This window comes from Cryptomeria japonica, chromosome 3 (genome assembly GCF_030272615.1).
Source record: "Cryptomeria japonica chromosome 3, Sugi_1.0, whole genome shotgun sequence".
NCBI lineage: Eukaryota > Viridiplantae > Streptophyta > Pinopsida > Cupressales > Cupressaceae > Cryptomeria > Cryptomeria japonica.
In genome coordinates, this window is record NC_081407.1 from 206,135,312 (window position 1) to 206,161,601 (window position 26,290).

General features: G+C 34.4%; 1 protein-coding gene across 1 annotated transcript in view; it reads right to left on the reverse strand.

The window, feature by feature from the left end:
• LOC131041028 (uncharacterized) overlaps window positions 1–16,014 on the reverse strand; it is a 55,481-nt gene extending 39,467 nt beyond the window's left edge. Inside the window, exons 1-2 of the mRNA XM_059218171.1 lie at window positions 15,885–16,014; window positions 15,414–15,737 (exon numbers count right to left, since the gene is read on the reverse strand). Of these exons, the coding sequence (XP_059074154.1) occupies window positions 15,414–15,727 (314 nt within the window). The 5' untranslated portion in view covers window positions 15,728–15,737; window positions 15,885–16,014. The remainder of the gene's footprint in view (window positions 1–15,413; window positions 15,738–15,884) is intronic.
• Window positions 16,015–26,290: the final 10,276 nt, after the last annotated feature.

The window sequence follows — 26,290 nt, forward strand, 5'->3', positions numbered from 1 at the left end:
AACTGCTTAGTTTCAAATTGGTCAAGAAGTGTAACGGACAAGGAAAACACTTCAAGCATTCACCCGCTGCGATCTCTTGGACCTACAGGGACAGTCCTCAGTTGCATTGAGTATTGCTGAAGATAAATACATTGTTGCAAGTGTTGCATCAAAAGAAGCAGTGTGGTTTCTCAAAATTCTTGTTATGCTGTTTTGATTTATTATCAGGGTTGTATAGAGATACCTGACAATTCAATGTTTTATGGCAGGACAATCCTATGTTGCAGATGTTCTCACCAAGTCTCTTGAAGCTTGAGTACTTCAAAAGATAGACTTGGAGCTGTGGAGAACACCGCCTTGGTTGAGAGGGAGTCTCAACCTCAGTGATACATTGTGTTGTATCAACCACCCTCTGCAGGCAATGTAAGGTGGTAGTGTAATCTTCTCAGGGAGAAGAGTAATTGTTACCATCCTCTGCAAGCAATGTAAGGTGGTAGTGTAATCTTCTCAGGGAGAAGAGTAATTGTTACCATCCTCTGCGGGCAATGTAAGATGGTAGAAAAGATCCTCTCCACCCTCTGCGGGCAATGTAAGGTGAATCTAATCTATGCTTGTGTGCGAGCTAGAAGATTATGTTATGTAGTTCCATTCTATGCTTGTGTGCAAGATGGAAGACTACAATACTCTGATTATGTTTATTCCATTCTTTGATTGTGTGCAAGATGGAGGATTATGTTTATTAGATCTCATTCTATACTTGTGTGCAAGATGGAGGACTATGTTTTCATTCTATGCTTGTGTGCAAGATGGAGGACAATGGTTATGTAACTCCACTCTATGCTTGGGTGCAAGATGGAAGATTATGATGTTACATTCTTCTTTGGGAGAAGACTGAGGTAAAGGCAATGAATGATGGATATGCGTGATGGATGGCATAGAAAGACTCCATGATGTGCATGAAAAATTGTGTATGTATTCATGATTTGCAAGTGTGCATGTTAAAGTTTTGGATTCACCCTCCACAGGCAGTACAAGATGGATACTATGGGCTACTATTTGTGGCTACTTGTTGTGATCCTCTCTCAGTAACATTTGAAGTTGACAGCTAAGATCGGATTACAATTTAAGCATTGTATGTATTACTTAGGGCTGGGCCCTAACCTTGTAACCTGGTTGTAAGATTATCTTTCTCCCTGATTAAGAGGGAGTGTTGATTGTATTTAGGAAATGGCGGATTCCAATTGCCTTGGGCAACATTGGAATCCGCCCAAAGGGCTGGCCCCTTTCTCCAACGTGTAGGGCTGGGCCCTAAACCCCACGGCACCACTTAAACTTGCTCACGCCACACTCAACGTGCTCCAGCAAAATAGGGCCGACCCTATCAAGGCTAAAAAGGAAAAGTAATAAATAAATAAATTATAAAGCAAGCTGACATGACTAAAGTCATTGCTCACCATATAAATAAAGAACAACTTCACATTATCTTTTACCAATTCATCATTCCATGTGAATTATACCTCTGCCTAAAATGCGAAGTTTGAAGAAGTAATATTGGCGATTTGTATCTGTCATAAAAGGGTGCTAATATCAAGAGCAAATACCATTGCAAGGAGGGCGAACTATTCTGCAAATACCATTACTTGGAGGGCGAACTATTCCAGATTCAAACAGCTAGGGTTGCAATCCAGTTTCAAGCAAAGGGGCAGACTTAAGATACAATAAAGTGTTGACCTGGGGTGTGGATCTGATTGCTGATTACTGTGTTAAATGGGGCAGGCTTGAGACTTACAAAAGTGCAGACTTGTTGAAGACCTTATCAGCCCTATGTGCAATCATCTTCAAGTACTAAAGATAAGTGTTGTAATCTTCGTATGAATATAATCCATAATCAAATCTAAAGATCTTTTCTGGCTGGGTTTTTCCTCCTAGGAGGTTTTCCCAGGGTAACCATGTCTTGTTCTTACTTTGTTCATTTCTATGTGATGCCTAAACCTAGAAAACTCTAAATCTTGCATCTAATCAATTTAGTTAGAAACTAAAATCTGTTTTCTAAGTTTATATTAATCTGAAAGTGCTAAAAGTTAATAGTACGTAGGGAAGAGATGTGTCTTCCCATTCCCACATGGGAAGACATATCTCTTCACTACGTAACCCCTCATTCACATATATAACATGCATACAATGAGGAGGATGAGGACACTGAAATCAATAAGTGTTGTGCATCCTTCAATTCACACTACAGCAGTTCAAATACAACTTTCAAGTTATATCTCCATCTCTTCTATCTTCTTGATCACAAAATTTGAATAAACTTAACATTCATATCACTCAGCGATTGAAAAAGAATGTTTCAAAATTAGTTTCAAAGAATTTCCGACTACTTGATAAGACAGAGCTGACTTGTTAAGGCAAAGACATGTAGGTGCGATTTGTTAGGAAGAAAGAATCATTATTCCAAAAGGTGGTGGTTCATGTTTATAGTAATAAACTAACTTATGTACAAACAAATATACACAGTGATTAGCATTTGTCAAGAAAGGAGGTGAACTGATTTGCTTGAGAAACAATTAGCGAGCAGCAATTAGTAACATTTTAAAGTGGTGCGATTTGCAAAGAGGTGCGATTCATTTAGAGAAGAGGTAATTAGAAGAAAGAAGCAATTTGTTAATGAAGAGATGTGACCAGTGGCTGGAATGTGTCTATTTGTGAAGAGACGTGCCTCCTTTGGTAAATATATATAGAGAGATTAAATTTGGAGAAGAGGTGTTGAATGTTGAAGACTTTATTTACTTATTATTTTCCAGATTTGGATGGCTCTACATGAGCAGCAAACAGTAAACATGGGAGCACCTAATTTAAAGATTTAAATCAGGGAAGGCTTCATTATTGGACAGCATATCTATAAGGAGATAAATCAGAGAAAGCGATCAGACTAAGGCCTATAATTTCTGTCAAATATAGGCAGAGATATATTCAAATTGATGCATGATTATAAGGCCAACATTCAGGAGCAGCAATCAGGGAAGGCTACATTATTGGACAGCATATCTATAAGGAGATAAATCAGAGAAAGCAATCAGACCGAGGCCTATAATTTCTGTCAAATATAGGCAGAGATATATTCAACTTGATGCATGATTATAAGGCCAACATTCAGGAGCAGCAATCAATTAATTGAGAATGGCATATCAAGCAGCTCAAAAGGGAATATGCATAATAATATCCAATAAGTTCCTTATATGATGAATTATCTTCAAGAAGGGAAAAAAGATTCCTTCTTATCAATAAATCAGACTTTATATCAGACTTTCTATTTTAACCTAAGGATCATAATAATAGTTTTTTTCTTATCATTTATCTGAAGATTGTTCATTTATCAAAAAAAATTGCAAATCTACTTCATTGCCTACAAGTATTCCTACAAGGGACATTACAGTGATATCAAAGCCAAAGTTCCTGCCAGTCAGGAGTAACTTCAAAAAATTGATTTTTGTATCATGGCAACAAGGGATGTAAAACAATTGGCGACATCACTCTATGAAGCGGGCGACAAACTTAGTACGGAATTTCAATCAAGGGATGATGTCTTGAACACACTTAAAATGTTGGAAGAATGTTTAATTCCTATTGAGCAGTCATCCAAAATGTTAGATCTAGCCTTAAATCCTACAATAACCACCTTAAAAGAACACAAATGGTTTAGGCATCATGATAAGGAAATCAAGTTGTTGGTGACCTCTTTTTTGCAACCAAGCTCTAGTGGTAAACTCATTGGAACCATCATAGGGGGGTATGGTGATCCATCCCAACCACTGTTGTATATCTCTCCTTGGCTGATCTTGATATCTTCTTCCCCTACAATAATCATTGCTTGTTTTCATATCATAATACTCCGTGAATGACATATCACAATGGATGGCTAGGCCTAGGGAACTATTTTTAGCATGATACCTTGTCTTATCATCCTCAAGTCTTGGTGATACTTACTACTCCATCAAATGGGTTCTCTCATTCTCTTTGCAAAGATTTGATTCTAAATGTCTTAGTTGGTGGATTGATTGGAACTCTATCATTGGTTTAGTGGATTCCTTTAGCATCATTCGGATTGGACGTTCTAGCACTCCATTGTTAGTTCATTCCTTTCAAAATCCTCACAACCTCTACCATAGATTCCCTCATAGTGGACTGAAACTCTCTAGCCAGTTCTCTGTTTTCAGTTCTAATGAACTCCGGAATGTTAGTTTCCTCATTTATTTCACCCATAGATTCTTCTTTTCTCTTTTTCCTTAACAGGTACTTGATTTCCCTATCATTTTTTTGCATGAACCTGCATCACACACACCCACAGGCTGGCAGAAAAGGTGGCTTGATACTAAGGTTATATAACCCTAGGTTGCAATGAGAGACACGGTGATGATTTGAACCCTGTTAATTAGCTGTTTTGCACCCTTCATCATTCAGATTTGTATATTTAGCAGATCTGGTCAATTAGCTAAAGATTAGATAGCCTTCAAGAATCTATACCAGATCCAAATAATAACATGAAGTGCAAAATTGCACAGAATACTACTGCTGTAGCCTCAATTTATGCAAGAAATATCCTTGATATACAACAAGTCAGGGATGATAGTGACCTTGCAGCGATAATCCCTTCAAATCATTTGAGCTTTCTGAGTACACATATAGGTTTTATAGATATTACTCAGATCTAGTAAAAAGTAATGGTAACAACTTACAAATGGCAGTGATCTGAGTGCTAGCAGACCTATGGTGACCTGATTTCTTTGCTGAACTGCTCCTGGTAATGAGTAGATCTGAATGTTCGACTGGATAGAGCGCATGACCTGCTACGTTTGATGCTACAGGAGCAAGGATCAGACTTCTACTTCATTTACATTCAATGGTTCAGCACCCAAAATAGACACAAAGAGGTAGGTCTATAGTAAGTATCACCTTGAGCACCTGTTACAAGGTAAATGACTCCTCAGAGCTGGTCAACGCGAGTGTATCAGACAGTATTTGAGTCACTCCCTCAAACCAGCATGAAATGACCTACGTCCTTGAATCTACTCACAAAATGGTCCATCAAAAATCATAATGGCCCGGCAATGCCTAGAGAGATACAGAACAGCAATATGGATGGTTGGCGACCTGTATAAACTTGATGCAATCTTCTCAAACCTAGCAGCTACCTATAGTTAAGACTTGTCTTAGGCTGCCCTGCAAATAGGGTTTGAGAATGCAAGATTTGAACAAAAAAATTGACCAAAGAAGGCTAGGGTTGGCGTCACCTTGTAGAGTGACTGAGGTTTTCATCTCAGCTACCCACTCAAGATTTCTCCCAAAACTCTCATCAAATTTTCCCCATGTTAGCGCCCAAAAGCTGCAATCAAATAAATACCAATCTGGACAAAGGATGCTAAGGCCCAAAAAGACACTGAAAAAACAAATCTAGGGCTTGTGATTTTTTCAGAATTCGAAATTCAAATTTTTTTTCTAAAGGGTTTTCTTTCAGGCGGTTTTTTCTACTGTTCTTCGTGTTTTCTGTGGCGGATTTCTTTTTAACCAGACCTTCATCCCGTGACGCCATTAATCCTCTGCGCGTGACGCGATTTTTTCCACCTGCAAATTTTTTTTCTACCTTTTTGGACAGATATCTGCATTTTTTAATAGGGTTTTTACCCTTCAAATCAAGTCGAATTTTTTTCCCGATTTCAGATTCTTGGTGGGTTTTTTGAGAGCTCAACTGGGTTGTTTTCAGAATTTTGTGGGTGCATCGTTTTCCGTGCCTCGAATTTCGTGCTAGCGGATTTCAATTCTGATTTCAGATTCTTTCTAAGTTTTTCACAAGGATTTCTGGGTTGTCTTCGGATTTTTTTGGGTCAACCGTAAAAAAATTTTGAAATCTGTGCCAGCCAAACTTCATCTGTTTTTTGAAGTTTGTCCCTGTATCTACCTCTATTTTCTGCTTTGGAATTTGTGCATGGACTTGTCTCAGTGCATTGAACCTCGTACCTCAGGGTTTGTGCACTTAGCATCTTCTCAGTACCTATGGGCATCGATGTTTGTTTCGGTTTTTAATATTTTTTTACCTGAAAATTTTTTTGATGGGTTTTAATATTTTTTCCCTTAAAAAAGTCTCTGGATTTTTAAATATTTTTTGTCCCTGTAAAAAAAAATCATGGGAGGGTTTATGATTTTTTCTTCAAAAATTGTACTTTGCTGCAGTCTGTTTTTAGTCGCACCTGGAGTTGTTGTGTGAACATCTACACTAGTCTCTTGTTTGCAGCCTATTTTCAGGCATCTTGCTCATCTGCAATAGTTTGGAGAGTTTGCCGATTTTTTCCTCAAAATCGTGACAACTGTTCTTGGTGTGTCTCTAGTTACAGGGAGGAACAGTTCTCCAACATCAGGTTGGACGGTTGGTGTTGTTTTGGGTATCTCCAGAAGTTCTACAATTTTTGGGAGGGTTGGTGGCAGACTCATCTCAAGTGGCAGAGTTAGTGACAGGCTCTTGTCTTCTGTTGCAGCGTGTTCTGAGAAGAAGGGGGCAACCTTCTCTATTATTTCTCTTGGTAGTTAGAACGATGACCATTAAGGGAGGGTATTAGAATAATATCTTTCTCTTTGTGTTATTAATGGTCATTTAAGTTGTTTCTAATTTCGTAACTCTATTTAAAAGAGCTTTGTCTCCTTGATTAATTGAACAACATCAATTCTTTGAAATCCATATGCTTTTGCATCTGTATTATGTTGAATGGTTAAATTAATTTAATAAATAAAAATACTTATTTGATTAATATCAGTAAAACAGTTAGATCAGTTAATTAAATAGTCGGAGCATATTGTAATAACCCTATCACTTAACAAAGAAGCATAAACACCAAAGGCCACTAATCGTTTCGAAGACGGGTTACATTATCTCAAGATGATTAGAAGACAAGTTCCTAAGCTGACCAAACTTGCAGTAAAAGTAGTGTATTAAGTTATTAACTAATCCTCATCCACTACATTCTTAAGTGCACAAGTCAAATGCACAAATATCAATTGGCCAAGTAAGCAGGGACATTACATTATTCCATTCGTTCAAGTGAAAGGAAACTTATGAATGCTAATATGGCCGACTTAACAAACAGCAGACTTCATATCATGCAGCGATTGAAAAAGAATGTTTCAAAATTAGTTTCAAAGAAAACTCAACGACTCATTAAGACAGAGATGACTTGTTAAGGCAAAGACATGTAGGTGCGATTTGTTAGGAAGAAAGAATCACTATTCCAAAAGGTGGATGTTTATAGTAATAAACTAACTTATGTACAAACAAATATACACAGCAATTAGCATTTGTCAAGAAAGGAGGTGAACCAATTTGTTTGAGAAACAATTAGTGAGCAGCAATTAGTAACATTTTAAAGTGGTGCGATTTGCAAAGAGGTGCAATTCATTTAGAGAAGAGGTAATTAGAAGAAAGAAGCAATTTGTTAATGAAGAGGTGTGACAGGTGGTTGGAATGTGTCTATTTGTGAAGAGATGTGCCTCCTTTGGTAAATATATAGAGAGAGATTAAATTTGGAGAAGTGGTGTTGAATGTTGAAGACTTTATTTACTTATTATTTTCCAGATTTGGATGGCTCTACATGGGCAGCAAACAGTAAACATGGAAGCACATAATTTAAAGATTTAAATCGGGGAAGGCTTCATTATTGGACAGCATATCTATAAGGAGATAAATCAGAGAAAGCGATCGGACTAAGGCCTATAATTTCTGTCAAATATAGGCAGAGATATATTCAATTTGATGCATGATTATAAGGCCAACATTCAGGAGCAGCAATCAATTCTTTGAGAGTAGCATAGCAAGCAACTTAAAAGGGAATATGCATAATAATAATATCCAATAGGTTCCTTCTATGATGAATTATCTTCAAGAAGGGATATCGGATTCCTTCTTATCAATAAATCAGACTTTATATCAGACTTTCTATTTTAACCTAAGGATCATAATAATAGTTTTTTTTCTTATCATTTATCTAAAGATTATTCATTTATCAAATATATTGGAAATCTACTTCATAGCCTACAAGTGTTCCTACAAGGGACATTACAGTGGTATCAAAGCCGAAGTTCCTGTCGGCCTGGGGTGACTTTGAAAAAATTGATTTTTGAATCATGGCAACAAGGAATGTAAAACAATTGGCAAGATCACTCTATGAAGCAAGCGACAAACTTAGTACGGAATTTCAATCAAGGGATAATGCCTTGAACACACTTAAAATGTTGGAAGAATGTTTAATTCCTATTGAGCAGTCATCCCAAGTGTTAGATCTAGTCTTAAATCCTACAATAACCACCTTGAAAGAACACAAATGGCTGAGGCATCATGATGAGGAAATCAAGTTGTTGGTGACCTCTTGTTTAAGTGAGATAATGAGAATCTTGGTACCTCTAACCCCCTATGACAATGATACAATGAAAGGGGTAGTACACCTGATTGTAGATAGTTTCAAAGATCTCGGGGACACTAGTGGTACACATTATTCAAGAAGGGAAACCATATTAAGGAGATTTGCAGAAATCAGGACAAGTATCCTTCTTGTAGACTTGGAGTTGCAAGATCTAGTCCATGACATGTTCCATCATTTCTTCGCCACGATCAAGGACACTCATGATAAAGAGATCTTTGGAGCCAAGAAAGGTATTCTAATTCTAACTATCAACGAGAATGGACTCTCTCCATCCGCATATACATTATTCCATGAAGTGTTCAAACAATGTGAGGACAAACTCAAACCTCGCTTGACTAAGGAAGAACAAGAATGAATCAATTTAGAAAATGAAGGGAAGGAAAATTCTCTGAATCTTCCCTGAGTTGTAAATGCAGAAAATAAGGATAATAACATACAAGGAGAGGAATTAGTTTCTGACACTTCTAAAGAAATGGAAGCGGTTGATTCTTCATGTGCTTCTTCTATCACAAATGAAATGGGTACTTGGATTTATGAGGATTATGAGACAGCCACTAATGAGTGGATGCCTGAGGAGAAAACTAAAAATGATGACAGCGTCACATCTGCTGTAAATAATGACTTCTTTCATTTCAATGATGCAGGAGGCTTTTGGTTTCACTTTTGGATCAAGTCTATGGAAGACAATGACCCTTGTAATTCTAATACTCCATTACAAGCGTCATGCATTGAAGAGATTTAATCTATTGATCATAAATCAGATTGTGTGCAGTCATTTAGGGACAAGGGTTTTGATCATAGTTCTCCCTCACCTTTTGAGGACATGGATTGCTCCAATCAGTAAATGGTTGGTGATGAAAAGAGTACTCCTAATGAAAGTGAATCAAAAGAGATGTTGTATGACAGTTCAAGTCACCTTGAGGCAGATAAACAAAGAATTGTGGCATTGAAAGATGAGAAAAGGCAGTTATGTGTCACAGAAGATAATGGAAAGAAACAAGTCAACAAAAGCACAAAATTGAGAGAAGGATAGAGACAAGCAAATGAGAAAACTCTTTGAGGAATCGAGGACAAGCAAAGAATCAGGGAAACTAATGGATAGTGCTGAAGATGTTGAAAGGACTCTATGACCATGCGAATAGTGGAATGAGAAAGCTAAACATGCCAAGATGATAGCTTCTCAAGCAAGATAGAACTTACAGAAAATCAAGCAAAGGCATGGACACTTAGATGAACAAAAGATGAATTTTCAGGCCAAGCATTGTGATTCAAATGTTGTATCAAGAATTCCACACACACATTTACCTAGACAAGAATCTCAACAAATAATGTCAAAATCTTTGGAAGTTGAAACACCAAAGGGAGAGACTGTGAAGAGTTTGACAGCTAGAAGTCATGAGACCTTGGAAGTGATAGATGATCATCAAGCATTGCAAGAAGCAGAAAATCAGGGTATAGTCACCAAACATTTCAAGGAGCCAAGGAACAGGGGAAGTACTGAAGAAATCAAGAGACTAAGTTACACGCATAAAACCTATGACCATTATTCCAAACAATCAGATAAGAAAAGTTTGGAAATAGATAGGTCTAAGTTTGGAACTAAGGATAAATTTCAACTTGTTGATAATTCCTTGTTTGCAGTTGAAGCAAATGCAACCTATGATAATCATCTTTTTGAGCTGGGTAACAAAGCTACTCCAGAATCATGTGATGAAATTGAAGTCAATCACAAAACTTGGAATCCAGGTGCATTTTCCATCAATGAAGTTTTGAGACATGATCAGAGTTCCAAGACAATTCCTAGTGGTGTTACCATTAGCCACTCTCCAAACAAATTACAACAAATTGCAATTCACGACAGGATCAATGAATTATATACACTATTTTGATCAGCAATCAAATGTGGGAAGTTTAAGTTTGGTTAAAAGAAGAGGTGACACTTCAATAGCTCCTATACAAAATAGTTATTGTTACCATTATGTTTCCATGGTGATGACATCAGTTAATAACCAAGTGGTTACAGAATCATTACTCGCTTTAGGGTAGCTAATTGTGAGAGATATTACAAGTACAATTCAATTTTTCACCTCCACAATGAACAGTGATTACCAGCAGTCTAGGGTATTGCTATACCTTCCTTCCTATAACACTATGATGATTGCAATAGGAAGGAGTAATTGGGATTTTCTTCTTGACTTCTTCAGGAAATATGTTGAGTTTGTTGTTCTATGGTTGAACCAATTTCTTTCACAAATCAGGACTGTGTTTGGCAGTTATATCGTCAATGTGGATGTGAACAACAAATACTCCTTAGGATCCCATGTGAGGCAAATAGAATGTGAGTATGAAAAGCAGATTGTTGAAATCAGAGTAGCACAGCATCAGTGTGATTGTTCATTTGTAAGGTTAACTTGGAATCCCGCGATCATTTGGAATTCAATAGTTGTTAAAATAAGATAGCTTATGATGATTTTTGTAAGTTTATGCTGATTAAGTTTATTGAAGAACATGTTTTAGAAGAATTCATGCAACATTGGATTGATCTTTCTATTAATGATCTTCAAGAGATTGCTTTCACTAGTGTTCAACTGAACTACGTTAGGGGCGAATGGCGCTACAAACTTTGGGACCCAGGAATTTCTATGATAGATATATTGAACTATATGGAATTGCTGCATTGTGAGATAGAGTCTAACACATTTGGTGAGTTCAATAGCATCGGCATGAAGCAATGGATATGTGTTGGGGCATTCTATAGGCTTATTTGGGACCCTGGGATCAACATGAAGGTCTAAGATTGCTTGTTCCAGGAAGGGGACTGTCATAACCCTATCGCTTAACAAAGAAGCATAAAGGCCAAAGACCACTAATCGTCTCGAAGACAGGTTACATTACTTCAAGATGATTAGAAGACAAATTCCTATGCTGACTGACCTTGCAGATAAAAGCAGTGTATTAACTATTCCTCATCGCCTACATTCTTAATTGCACAATTCAAATGCACAAATATTAATTGGCCAAGTAAGCAGGGACATTACATAATGCCATTTGCTCAAGTGAAAGGAAACTTATGAATACTAATATGGCCAACTTAATGAGCAGCAGACTTCATATCATGCAGCGATTAAAAAAGAATGTTTCAAAATTAGTTTCAAAGAATTCTGGATGACTTGTTAAGACAGAGACAACTTGTTAAGGCAAATACATGTAGGTGCGATTTGTTAGGAAGAAAGAATCATTGTTCCAAAAGGTGACGATTCATGTTTATAGAAATAAACTAAGTTATGTACAAACAAATATACACAGCGATTAGCATTTGTCAAGAAAGGAGGTGAACCGATTTGTTTGAGAAACAATTAGTGAGAAGCAATTAATAACATTTTAAAGTGGTGCAACTTGCAAAGAGGTCCGATTCATTTAGAGAAGGGGTAATTAGAAGAAAGAAGCAATTTGTTAATGAAGAGATGTGACCAGTGGTTGGAATGTGTCTATTTGTGAAGAGACATGACTCCTTTGGTAAAGATATATATAGAGATTAAATTTGGAGAAGTGATGTTGAATGTTGAAGACTTTACTTACTTATTATTTTCCAGATTTGGATGGCTCTACATGGGCGGCAAACCGTAAACATGGAAGCACAAAATTTAAAGATTTTAAATCAAGGAAGGCTTCATTATTGGACCGCATATCTATAAGGAGATAAATCAGAGAAAGCAATCAGACTAAGGCCTATAATTTTGTCAAATATAGGCAGAGATATATTCAAATTGATGCATGGTTATAAGGCCAACATTCAGGAGCAGCAATCAATTCATCGAGAGTGGCATATCAAACAGCTTAAAAGGGAATATGCATAATAATAATATCCAATAAGTTCCTATTATGATGAATTATCTTCAAGAAGGGAAATCGGATTCCTTCTTATTAATAAATCAGACTTCCTATTTCAACCTAAGGATCATAATAATAGGTTTTTCTTATCATTTATCTAAAGATTGTTCATTTATCAAATATGTTGCAAATCAACTTCATAGCCTACAAGTGTTCCTACAAGGGACATTACACATATTTAATTAACATTAGAAGAACAGCTGAATAGATTAGTTGAATAAATAGTATTTATATAATTATGGTCGGAAATGGATCTGCAAAATAGTACCAGTGTTATGAAAGTGGAAATGCGGGAATGCATTTTAGGTGTCTACACTATAAATCAGGAATTTTCCCACCAGCCTCCATCATATGCAATGCTAAAGCAAATAAGCATGATATTGCAGATACACAGTTAGTGGTAAATGATACCAAATTGACTTGGGTTTTGCTCTCAATATTATATTTCCCAAGAAAACAAGAAAATATAACTGATAAAGGTGCAAAAATGGATATAAAAGAATAAGTGCAACAAAAAAATTGGTGTTGGCTTCAAGATCATTACTATATGATTCCCTGCTCAGGCCTGACAAGATCAGCAGAAATGTCCAGTTTCAACAACTTCCTACTTTTACATTTCAGAGTTTTTTTCCTCTTTATATCCAATGCAAGTGTCATTTTTATTGCCAATAAATTTTGGGAAAAGCTGTCTTTGAATAAATTTAAAAAATGGGTCCACATAATTTTACATTGCACATGATCCAAATGTTTTTCTCAGTTGATGCCATCAAAGTTTAACCATAAGAGCAGGACTGTATGACGAAAGATTTGAGAATTGACTGTATAAGGTTTCTTCTTAATGTTCGGATTTTGGAAGAACACTACTATTATGATGACAATCCAAGTGGAGGGCTTGCAAAGGGCCACTGAGAGAGTGGCAGCTATTCCAAGTAAACTTGTGTATCACAAAACTATTTCCCTACAAGCATAGATAAAGTTGAACTAGACTTTCAATCTGAAATTGCTCTCTTTCAAAAACCACCCAATTTGGTAAATCTAGCTTTTTCTACCAGCTTCTTTTGCATACATTTTCAAATGCAATTAGACATGAATACTCTTTCAAATATTAAAAGAATACATTATAACACCTAGTTGTTGTCATTTACAACAGAAAACAAAATTTTGCAGTCTAATGAAAATTCAAGAGGGTTAAAAATTTCACCTGAAATTAATGTCAAATCTCAATCAACTAAGGAACAAGTCCCTCCTCTTAGAATGATTCCAGGGTGAAATTGGTTTGATATAGTCGATCAATGACCCTCAAGGTCAACCTGAAATATATTGACATTTTGACTTAGCTCAACCAGCATGAAACCACTTTGCCATAGTCTATCGAACTGACAAGATGAACCTGAAAATAATTGACATTTTCACCCAGCGTAAACTCTTCTCAATGTATCTATGCTTGTAACGAAAAATCTTTTGGGAATAGTTACTTGAATTTTATGATCACTTTTTACAAGCTGCTGTGATTTCCTTATATCCTTAATTTAAAGTTTTGAATGTTGTCAAGTGGCCCTTGGTCTAGTGGTGAAGTTGAATAGTACACAAAGAGCTCATCAGGGATCAAGTTTTTGTTAAGTGCAAAGGCTCAAAATCATAAAGGGATGAGAATGAGATTGTGCACTTGGCAAATTTGGAAGACATTAGAATGGATACCCCTCAGACTTTAGCTCTTAGCCGAAGGAGACAATAATTTGTGCACCTGATGCCATGATGTCTTAATCTGAAATTAAAAAAGGAGGTTTGAATGGTGATGCAGTCTAGATGTGTATTTACATATCAGCAATTACAACAGTTGTAGCAAAGTTTTAGATGGGCCCATTAGAGTTGTATCTAGAGTCGAGACAAGTTTTTAGGACTTTAGCGTGAACATCCAAAATAACTTCTTAATCAGCTATCCATGAAGAAGATAGCTGGAAATCAGACATCACATTATGAGGGGAAGAAACCATATAGACTCCTCTAAATACATTGAGGGTATCCATGAGAAAAAAAAACTGGACATTCTTTGACAATGTCAATGAACAGCAGGGAGTAAGGACCACCTAATCAAATAAGCGAGGTTAGACATCAACTTGAGGAAAGCCTTTAAGCAGGAAACTTAAATAGAAAAGGAAGCAACCTTTTTTATGATCCAATATGGGAACCAATAAATTAGAGGTTGATGGAGAAGATTCCAAAACTATGACTCAGGTTGTAGAGTAGTCATTATTGCTAATTGAATTTGCCACTTTGCACTTTTGAAAGCAAGCATTGCTCACATATATCTGAAAAAGGATAGTAGAGCAACTAGAAAGAGGACAGCGAATCTGAAATCATAACAAACCACTTTAGACCAGTCTCTGAGTGCGGTCCACAATAACTTTGAAACTTGCCAAGGAAGACTGCTTTATGGCCTTTAAGAATGTGAAATAACAAGACATAAGGAGATGCTGTCAAGGCAGATTATTAGCGGACGAGATTTACCCAGAATTTACGCATGCCTATTCAATATTAAAAGGTAAATCATTGTATGTTTTCTATGCATAACCTATTCAAGAGTGTAAGGACTTTTATTCGCTCTATATGTACCTATGCAATATTGTAAGGATTTTTACATGCTCTACATGTATACTCATTCGAGATTGTAGGCCTCCTCTTTTCTAAAGAAATGAAGAAAAAGAAACTATATTACCTAAAGACATGGGTTCGGGGAGGGTAAAGGGATGCAATTAAAATTAGGATACTCGCATAAATGAATAAGGGTAAAGGGATGCAATACATAAATGACTAAGAGTAAGGTTACGTTATTATATATAGATATAATCACAAAAAACGAATAAGGTAACACAGCTATATTACATATAAATCTAATCACCAAAAAAATGCAGGAACAACAACTGAGTCTCCTTTGGTATACTGAAATTTTCTGCTAACCATGGTTGCAGGTAAGTATATGAGCTTAAAATAAAATATGCAGCAATACTCACAAACAACAAAACCAATTCATCTGCTCGGTGCAACTTAATACTAATTGGAAAAGCCAAGGCAACTTACTTCAAGTCAGAGACTGCCTCCTCCACTTCCTGTCTGGTGGGGGGAGAGTCAAAAGCGAAGGACATTTCTCCTCTAAACACAAAATGATCCTCATACCAGTCTTGCGCCTCTTCTTCACCCCAACTCCACAAAGAGATACTCCGAGCATCGTCATCTTCATCTGTGAAAGAGCAAGAGTCAGCCTTGAGCTTCAATGAAGAAGAACTGTTGCCGGCGCTACAGCTCTGCCGAAACGAAGCTGCACCTGCTCTGCCTCCAATTACTTTCCCCAACCTCGGCAACATCATTCCTCCCTCTATCATCTTGGGATTCATCAATAGTGATCTAATAGGCAATATGACAATATGAATTAATGAAATCCATTGGGCAATGGGATTAAATAATAAATGTAGGACGAAGTTGGGAAATTGAGAGATTTGAAGTTATCTCTTTGCTTCCGCGTATAATCCAACCCACAGGACTTGAATGTACCTTGGGTCACGCAAAATCGACTGCAATGCAACCGTTGCTTGAAAATGACTTGGACCAATTAAGACTAAAGATGAAAAAATTGAACAAAACTATGGCGTCTTCCATTCTAATTCAGGATGCACCCAGCTTTTTTTATATATAATGGTGGTTACTTCCTAGTGTAGATGTAAACTCGTGTAATCTCTATCCACCCCTAACGTGACATAAACCATGGTGTGATTATTCCTCCTTTGTCTTAAGGTTGTCTCCATCATACATTGTTGATTACTCTTTCTTTTTGTTTCTTTTACTTCTCACATATTTTTGGATTTTAAAGAGTTTTTTAAGAATCAAATAATGTATTTAAACAAGTCACTTTAAGGTCATTTTATAAATATCAACATCATCATATTGTACATATTATAAGATTAAAACATATTTATACGTCTATATATAATATTTTGTATGTTTGCAATAATTTTGTTTTGGTTATATCAACACTCTATCATTAAATTCATCTAGGACTTCACCAAGGTGTGTATGAGAGGAGAACTAACACACTTCCACAACCTAGCTTAGCACACCCTACAATGTTCTTCAACACTACCATTGTTTTTCTTACTCTAGTTTGCAATAGGTGAATCTTCTTTGCAAGTACTAAAGGCCATTTCTACTTTGGACAAGATTGCAATTTTCCAAGACAAGATTGTAGGTTTTTAATTAGGATTATAGTTTCAATCGTCTAGCCTTGCTAATGTGATTTAGTCTCAAACATTCAACCACTCTAAATTTAGTCAGCATACCTTTCTAGTCACAAATATCATCTCTGATTTCAATGTTTAGGCTTCCATCACTATCAATACCCAAAAATGAATGGACCTATATGGCAATTCTAGTGATGATTAAAACTCCTAAAATAAACCTACAAGTCATAGAATGTAAAACTATGGCATTTGATTGGTATCTATAGGATAAGGTGTCGTGTATCAACCTTTTAGAACTCCCCATGTATCCCCTTTTCTTGCAATTTACCGAACACATGATTAAATATAAAAAATAATAGGTTCCCTTCAATTATTGACTCACTTTAAGATAATGTTAAATCTACCAGTAACATTTTTTACTCTAGATAATGAAGGTCAAACAAGTCAGTTTTAATCTTATCATAAGTCTAGAATTTGAGAGTCAAAAAAATATTTTGCTATAATTGGCGCACACACACACACACACACACACACACACAGAGTTTTCGCCTAATTTCATTATAATTTTTAGTTTGTATGCAATTTGTGTTTTCTCTCTATTTGTTGAGTTTAGTCACTTATCACAAGCAATGGTGTATTGTCATGTGTGTTGCACATAGAAGTCTAAAGATTATGTAGGTAGTTTCTTTTCTATAACACAATAAGGGGCTTCAAGTTTACAAGAAAAAGGGAAAAGTTGTCCAAAGATGTTTTATGTGCTCTAGACAATAGTGAGTTTGCACATGGTATGGTGCATTTAGTATTTGTGGTGTTTATTTGTAATTTGTGGTTGGTTACTGTAGACATATAAATCTGACCGCTTTCCTAAATAAATATTTAATATTTATTTTAACTTCATTCCTCCTCTTAATTAAATTATATTTAATTAATTTATTCATTTTAATCTATTTGATTAAATGAATTACTCAATTTATCTAATTAAATTTACCTAAACCTTTTCTAGCCTTTAATTGAAATAATTCAATTAATTTAATTAATTCCCCTTTCTCCCTTTTTAATTAAATTTACATTTAATTAAATTGATCCCTACAAATAAATAAATCTAATTTATTTATTAAATCCCCCACTTGTATTTATGCAAGTTGCATCTATTTTGGTCGAAATAAAATATTTTATTTTAATTAAACTCAATTTCCCTCATCCACTTGCATTTTCCTACATCTCCCACTTGCCTCCTAAACCCCTTCTAGATTCTTCTAATCACTTCCAATTTAGCCTAATTCATCTCCTAATTATTGTTACATTCCTAAGAAAAAGGAAGTCACTTCTCAAAGCCTCCAAAGTCTTCAATAACCATTAAAGGCTTTATGTCTTCAAATGGTTAACCTCTAAAGTCTTACAAACCATTAAAGGCTCTTACATAACCATTTATGGTTAACTCATATTTGACCTTTGGTTAGAGACTTTCCTCTAACTTAACCATCATTTTGACTTAAGGGTCTCATCAAGCATTCATGGCTTTAACCTTGGTTATCCTATTAACCATTGTGCAAGAGTTTACCCCTTGGGTAAAAGCTTTATCCATTGGATAATCCTAACCTAACCTTAACCCTTACCTCCTATGGTAACCTTCATGTCTTCTCAAGCATTTAATGCTTCTTGCATCTCCTCTCAAGCAACCTCTTGTTGACAATTGTCATCATTTCATTGGTGAAAATTGTAAACATGGATTGATTAACTTTCAATCCTAGCCCTTATTAAGATTATTCAATCTTAATCATCCATTGCCCTATTTTCTTATAAATAGAGCTCCCATTCTTCATTTTCAACAATCTTCAAGTTTTCATGCATCTACACTATAGCCTAAATTTCTAAGCATCTTGGCCTCTCTTTGTTAAAACATCATCATAACATTTAGAAGTATTTTCATATAATAGAATATTCATGTTAGGCTAGTATATCATGTTAGGATAATTGGTTAATCTTTATCATATCATTATCTTCATCTTAAAATTAATCATCATAGTTTTAACACATCATATAGATCCTAGAAATGCATTCATGCATATAGATCAAATATCACTCGTTCTTGGAGTTGTCATTCCTAAGTCACTTGCTCAATGATCTGAGAGCAAAACATTGGCTTTAGGGATCCTATGAGATAGAGAACAATGGGACATCCCTTGGGAAGTTGAACTAATTCATTTAGTTCATATACTTGCACCAAGAGTCTCATTGGTGTGTGGATCTTTTGAATTCGATTTATTCGTTTTGGTAACCGCATTTTCCCGCATACATTTACTTTCTCTTGTTAGTTGTTAATTCTTGAATGGATATCATGGACAATTGGAGAATTTTTTAAACAATAAATTCACTAAGGTTGCAAAATATTTATGGTTTGGCCAACTAATTTGACTTTGTTTCATGTTCAAGTTTGTTTTTATTTATCTTTGATAAATGTATGTTTTCTTGATTATAGAACATGTTTATTGCAATATAAGAAATTTATGAATTTATCTCTAAGTCACAATGTTGCAATTAAATGATGAAAATCTATTATGGAATGAGCATAATATTTTTTAATATTTTATTAGGCTTTCTTTGTTTGTTTCATTTTCATGAAACATGTGATTTGTTTCAGAGTTGTGTTCTCATGGAATTTTTGGTGATGTTATTTCACTCTACATTATTTTTTTTGGTTTGGATGAGCAAGGAAGGACCTCACATGAGAGATGTGGCACCTACACTCGTTATTGTTTGGCATTGTAATGTTTATCATCCTCGTATTTACTTCAGTGTTTCAAGGACAAAGTACCTACTTATTTCAAGAGTATGTTAGCACCAAAAGTAACTAATTAAGACTTGAAAATTATGTGATAAATTAAAGGTCCACATTGCACTAGATGTGGTGAGTAATTAGAATATTGTAAAAAACTACATTTATTATGTTTATATGCATGCATTGTATTCATTTGTAAATAGAGGCTCTGAGAAATTGGTGAGGCTTAAAGAGAGGATTTGAGAGGTAAATTATGAGTTGAAAAGTAAAACTTGGCTTTGTGAATTGGCACGCAAAAAGAGAGGATTTCAAATGTCCACTTGTCCTTTTAGGAAGGGAGATCATTTTATGCAATGAGTTTATTGTAAGAATTAATGAGAAGCCCTAATCTTTGTACATCTATGATTTGTTTGTTTAGCTTTTAAGTTTACATGTGCCTATTTTATGTGTGTATGTCGATATCTATAGATATTGCAATAACATCTAAATGATTGGATCTCCAATATAGGCATCTCATGTGAGAATATTATTTAGGGTTTTTGTCTTTAGTAAGTTGATGCTTAGAGTTTAAATGCTTGACCAACATGATCATAGTGTAAAGGAGGATGAAAGTGGCCAACAAAATGTCTTGGAAGATTGATATAAAAAAATTATAAACTAGTATTTAATCCATAGTAGGCTTATAACATGTTTATCAATGATTTTCAAATGTGTTTGGGCTACCACAAGTATGGAACAATAAACATTAAAGCCATATAAGGTTAAAAAAAAACTTGCACAATGAATAAAGATATACAAATATGTGTTTCTGACTTGCTAACAAGTTGTCCAAGATAGAGACAACAAAGGAGTCATAATATACTCCCACAAAGATGAAAAGGTGATATCCAATACATTTAAGCTTGTCCAAGAGAAGGAGTTAACCAAGTAGCAAGAGATTTCAAAGAAATAATGAAGCTAAAAATATTTGCAACAAGCAAAGGGGAAAGTCCAACATCGCCACTTCTATAGATAATTTGAGATGGATAAGAAAAGGAGAAGAACAAAGTCCCTTGATTGTAATGAAAAACCTTTGGATAGGTCTAAAGAGATTGGGAAGAACTTGGTAACCCCTGAAAACCTAACCCAAACAAGAAAATGACAAAAAGACAATCTTGAACACACTAAAAAATATGATGTGCCATTTCCAAAAATAACGTTTACTATTTATAGTGAGTCTGGTTATCCAAAAATAGTAAATCAAGACATATGGATAAACTAGGAAATGATTTCCTTTATGGTAAAATGGTCAAATCAAAATTAATGTCAGGTTAATAAAAGATATTTCAAATGCATTAAAGGCCAAAAGATGGCATGGGATTTGGAGGAGTTCAATCTAGTACTTACTTGACCTTCTTGAGGTCCAATCACAAGTCAGACAAATGGCATTTCTAATTGTATTGTGAATAGAAGTAATGGAACACTTAGAGAGTTACCAATCTTTATATGCAATATTTTCTCCCTTTTAACATGGGGTTTTGGGCACTCAAATCTGTATTTTTAATGTGGTTTGCATTTAAGAAATGTTTTGGTTACATTTCAAACATTCACTTGTTATTTTGCTAATTAAATTTGTTCTTCATATGTTGTCAAACCTGTGGAGAAGGAGGCTTAAGAAAGGAAGTTTGAGGGTTTCTAGGTGGACTAAGGATGGGATTCATAGGTTCATCCAGGTGCAATCTCATCCAAAGTTTTCCATTGTGCAAATTGATTTCAGAATTCTTAGTTTGTTGCAACAATTTGTAGGGGTTTTCTAGTAGTTTGTGAGAGTAGTGTTGAGAATGCATTTCAAGTATTGTTGTAGCTTAAATAACAACATAGAGGTTGCATGTATCTATTATTTCATGTTTAAAAATGGATATTTTATCTTTCAGAACATTGGTCATAAGTTTGGTGAAGTTTCTATGAAGATATTGTTGTTTCGATGTGCTTGTTAGCACCATTATACTCTCAGTTTAGAATAATCTATTGTAAAAGTTATTTATTGTTCAATATCAATTTATGATAAAAAAAAAAAACAAGTGATTTAACATGTTCCAAATCTGAATATTCATTCACATATTAGTTCATCGACATTCCATGAGTGATTGTTTAAGCATATTTCTTGACAATGTTTGATGTACTTTCAATTGTTGGCAAAGATTTGATATAATTAGATAAAGAATGTTCAAATTTGATTTAATATATTAGCAAGGGACATTACAAAAAATACTAAATAGATTATAGATCAACATCATAAAAAATGGCATATCAACAATTAATATAACAAGAGGTGCATTGCATCAAGTTCTTGTTGGTGTTGTAATGACTAGGATAAGTTTGATGATTTAATTGCTAAAGAATTTAGATTAGTTAAAGAGAAATTATAAAAGATACAAGATATTGTCATAAACTAGAAAGCTAAGAAAGATTGAATTTCTAGTTTTAGCAATATATAAAAAGAACCATAAAAGTTTGAAATTCTATACAAATACTTATTTGAAGAGTTTAAGTAGACCATGAGAAGGAATTATACAAGTTAAGTTTATAATTGGTCTCATAACAAATTCTAAATATAAATACTAAGTTTGCATTGAACATGGTTTGACATAGAAAGTAGTGGTGGTCCAAATAACAAATATTCATCACTCTTGGTGTTCGTCTCATCTGCTACCTGCAAAGTTTGTATTATGACAAGTGTTACGAAATTAGTATTGTATTATGGAAGGTAATAAATAGAAATATTTTAAATTGTAAAAAATATTTGCTAAATATTATATTTACCTTTTTGTAGGATTTGTTGATTGATCTTTTCTATGGCGAGAAAAAGAACATATCCTTCCATAATGGGGTTATAGCTTTAGACACAAGGTAGTGTCTCGATTTTACTTTCTATAGACCTCCGATTTAAATTTAAAAAATAAAATTATTTTTTTTAGAAGTTTAAATAAATAATTTAAATGATCCTATAGTCAATCATTACAACAATTCTCCTAAAGTTGTGTAGGATATTATTTTAATTTGAAATTTTGGTTGTGGTATTACTCTTTAAAATAGTTGCTATTAATATTTATTAATATTAAAGAGAACCATAATGGTGAGATTAATGTATTGTTAAATTCAAAAAAGTTTGTGTGTGTGTGCACGATTAAATTAATTTATAGTTTAGAATTATAACTTGAGATAGTAAATTGGAATTCATCAAGTTTTTTTTTTTTAATTTGAAGGAGGAGATATAATTATTTAGCTTTAAGTGTGGATTGTTATTGCTAAACTATAAATTGTCATATATATATATATATATATATATATGATTAGTTTTGTAATTTTTTGACAAACTATGAACTAATCTCTATTTTGATTTAGGGAAAAATCATAATGCAAAATCAATTTGATAGAATTTTACAACTCGAAATCGAACTCTATGCATAAAATTTGAACTTTATTTTTTTTAAATGATCTAACGTCTTACAATCTAAAAATAGTTTGCCACACATTTAGGCATGTATAATTTCAGTAAAGAAATTGATATTTACCAATAAATAGAGATTTGGGGAGATTTTATCTACAACTTATCGCTTCTCTAATTTAGTATGAGGAACTAAGCTAATCAAAGCAATATAATAGTTTATAAGGAAAGAGTGGTAGATTTGTAGGTGGCTTCTGATGTAGTTGATAGTGAACCTTACAACTCCCAAATATTACTTGTAAGCAAAATACCTATCACAAATAGAGATCAAAGAAAGATAGATTTTCTCAACAACCTAAGAATTATATCGATGCAATAACCTAAATGAATGATTACAACGAATGGTGAATCCATTTTAAAATCAAGAAGAAACCCTATATCAAACCCTTTGTGAGAATTAGATTAGATCATGTCAAGTGTCATCGTCTTATGTTGCGAGACAACATGACCTAAATTTGGCTCAATCTAATGATATATATTGCACTTGTAAGCTTAGCTTAAGTCAATAAAGTAAAAGAGGCCTATTAATTAATTATTAGGTGAATACATATATACTCCAATGCCCCCCCTTAAGATCAACTTAGGGAGAAGCTCAAAACTTAATGATGAATGAAATGATGGATGCATGAATGGGTCCTGACTACAAGGCATGACAAGGTACCCATGTATGAATAAATTAAATATCTCATAATTGGAGAAAGGTAGAAAACTATGAGAGGAAAAAAACACAAAGAGAGAAAGAGAAATAAAAGTGTACATGTGACAAAAGAATGTAGGACTCTACATGTCCCCCCAAGTACTAATTTTGTCATATATTTATAATCAAAATCCCCCCATAAGAGAGAAAATAAGAGATGATGAATCCTCCTCTCCTCTACCAAAAGTGAATGATTAGAGAAGAATGTTGAATATGATCCAAAATTAGCAAACATTGTTCCATCCTTTCAAAAGAAAAAAAAATCTAATGGTGAATATAGAAGAAACTCACTCAAGAGAAGAAGTATCTAGATGAGTTCCTCAAAAAACTACTTTAAGTGTCCACAAAGGACAAGATGTCAAATTAGATGAAGCAAATCCAAACAAAGGTGAAGATCCTTGTAGAACAAGCTCCAAAGGTAATGATGAAGGGATGGTAGGTGTGTTGTAGCTATCATGAAAGAGGAAGTGAACATCCTTAATTATGTCCCTAATATCTAGAATGTATGACTCAACAAATAATGATGTAATATACGGAAAGAAGTCATCCCACAAAGCTGAAAGTGAAAGACAAGTAACATCCCACTAAATGGATATAATCTTTGAAGATATAGGAGGTGGAAGCTTAGCACAAGTCTAATGAACCAAAGTGGATTATGGAAGTAATCATAGGTTCAAGTGACTATAATTCTCTCTAGATACCTAATCCACTCTAGATGCATGAGAGTGTAAATCAATCAATGGAACTTGAGGCTCATCTCGAGAAAAATGAGAAAATGCATACAATCAAGAGGCATGATTAACTATCCCAACTATAATGATCTCTCTACTCTATAAATATTTGATAAGAACTAAATTGAGTGTTTACTCAACTATCTTCTTCGTGCACTCTGATAAATAAAAAGGATATTTCGGGATAGTGAAGGAACAAAAAGTACATCGTGAAATGTTTTATCATTAATATCAATAGATCAATTCACACTAACATGCACACAAGTGTTGATCCCCATTAGTATGCATGGTAATGTGAAAGTCTCATATGAAGAGAACATACTCAATGATGAATCCATGTGATGTGAGGCCCCTAAACGAAGAATTCATCGATTAAATTGAGGATTGGTGGATACAAAGAGTTAATGGAATTTCATCTTGTTTATTCCATGTGTCATGTTAGCTAACTCGATTTTTGTACGTGTTGATGTAGAAGAAGATGATGTACCAGATGACATAGATGAAGGTAATTAAATATGATTATTTTGTAGATGGTGTTTCATCTCGTCAATATACTTTGCATAACAATAATTCTCATCATGTCTTGAATTTTTTCAATTTGTACATTTTGATTTCTCCTTCTTAGATGATTCCCCCTTATAAGAGGAAGAGGAATTAGACGTGTATCTTATGAATTTAATTTCTTTTCTTGCTTATTGTTCTTATATTCCTGTCTAGTCTTTAATTCCTTGTGTTGCAATAAGATCCTATAATTTGGAAGACCTCAAGGAGCCCATTTGTACAAAAAAATTATACTCCCTAGCAAGTGATGTAGAAAAATCATCAAGTGAAGGTATAGTGAATTTAATACCAATTACATATCTAGTAGCGTAGAACGTGGAAAAAAAAAATAGTAAGGACCGAACTTAGCAAGGATGGAAAGAAGTAACTAGGATTCTCATTTCTCAATATCACATTGTGACAAATATAATCCAAGAGACTTGAGTTTGGTGAAGAAATCCTAGTTGTTGTCAAAATCTATAGGATTCAAAATAATAATTTCATTCTCCAACTAAAATCCTCTCAAGATATCTTACTTCCTAAATAAGGATTCCAATTAATTCTATGTCTTATTGGGTGTAGTGCTAGTTCAACATGAAATATGAGGTCTAGAGGCATAAACATGCATAAAGTTCAAAAATAATCATCACACCTATTAAACCATTTTCTATTCTCTACAACAAAAGTTGGTTCAACTTCAATACCCATGGTAATTGTATACAACTATTATTTCTTTAAATGGATATCCATTTGATTTTCCATACATAGTAATTTTATGGTGTGAGGGGAGTAATATGGGTTGGATCCATGATGTTTTATTGAAAAGTACAAAATTTGAAGCAAAACAATAATATAGACCCTCAAAGTGCAATAAAGTGAACTCTTTGACAAAAAAATGACCTTTGCATGCTTTCCAAGAAAAACTTAATATTTGATGAAAATAGTCGAGACTTCGTAATTTAAAAAAAAAATAGGTTTGAGATATGTGTAGAGGACTTAACCAACTTTTTGATGTTATGATAATCATGAGAAATTGAGAATTCAGGCAAAATTTGTGAGCTTATGAGTGAAAACAACTTTATATGATTCCAGAGGCCTATAAAAACCACCTATAGTAGAATCAAGAATAGATCATTAGTATTACTAGATCAAGTTTGGAACCAACTTTCCAATAGTATATGGTTTGTGAAAAATAGAGAGCGTATGTACAACTTATACTCACTTTTGTAAAATTTCTCCAATATGAACTTTAAAAAAAACATAGGGCTTAACAATTAGCACCTAGTCACATGCAAACTAGGCACTAGCACTTTGGGGCTGGATCAAAACACCCAATTATTGATAAGACCACTTGCAGGAATTGGGGGATGGGGCAACATTGTCACAATGGTGGGTTGGGCATAAGTAGTTGCTAAGTTGCACAGACATGTTGTTAGGAAGTGATGCCAACACATTCATAAATCCAATCAACACACCAAAATATCTAAGT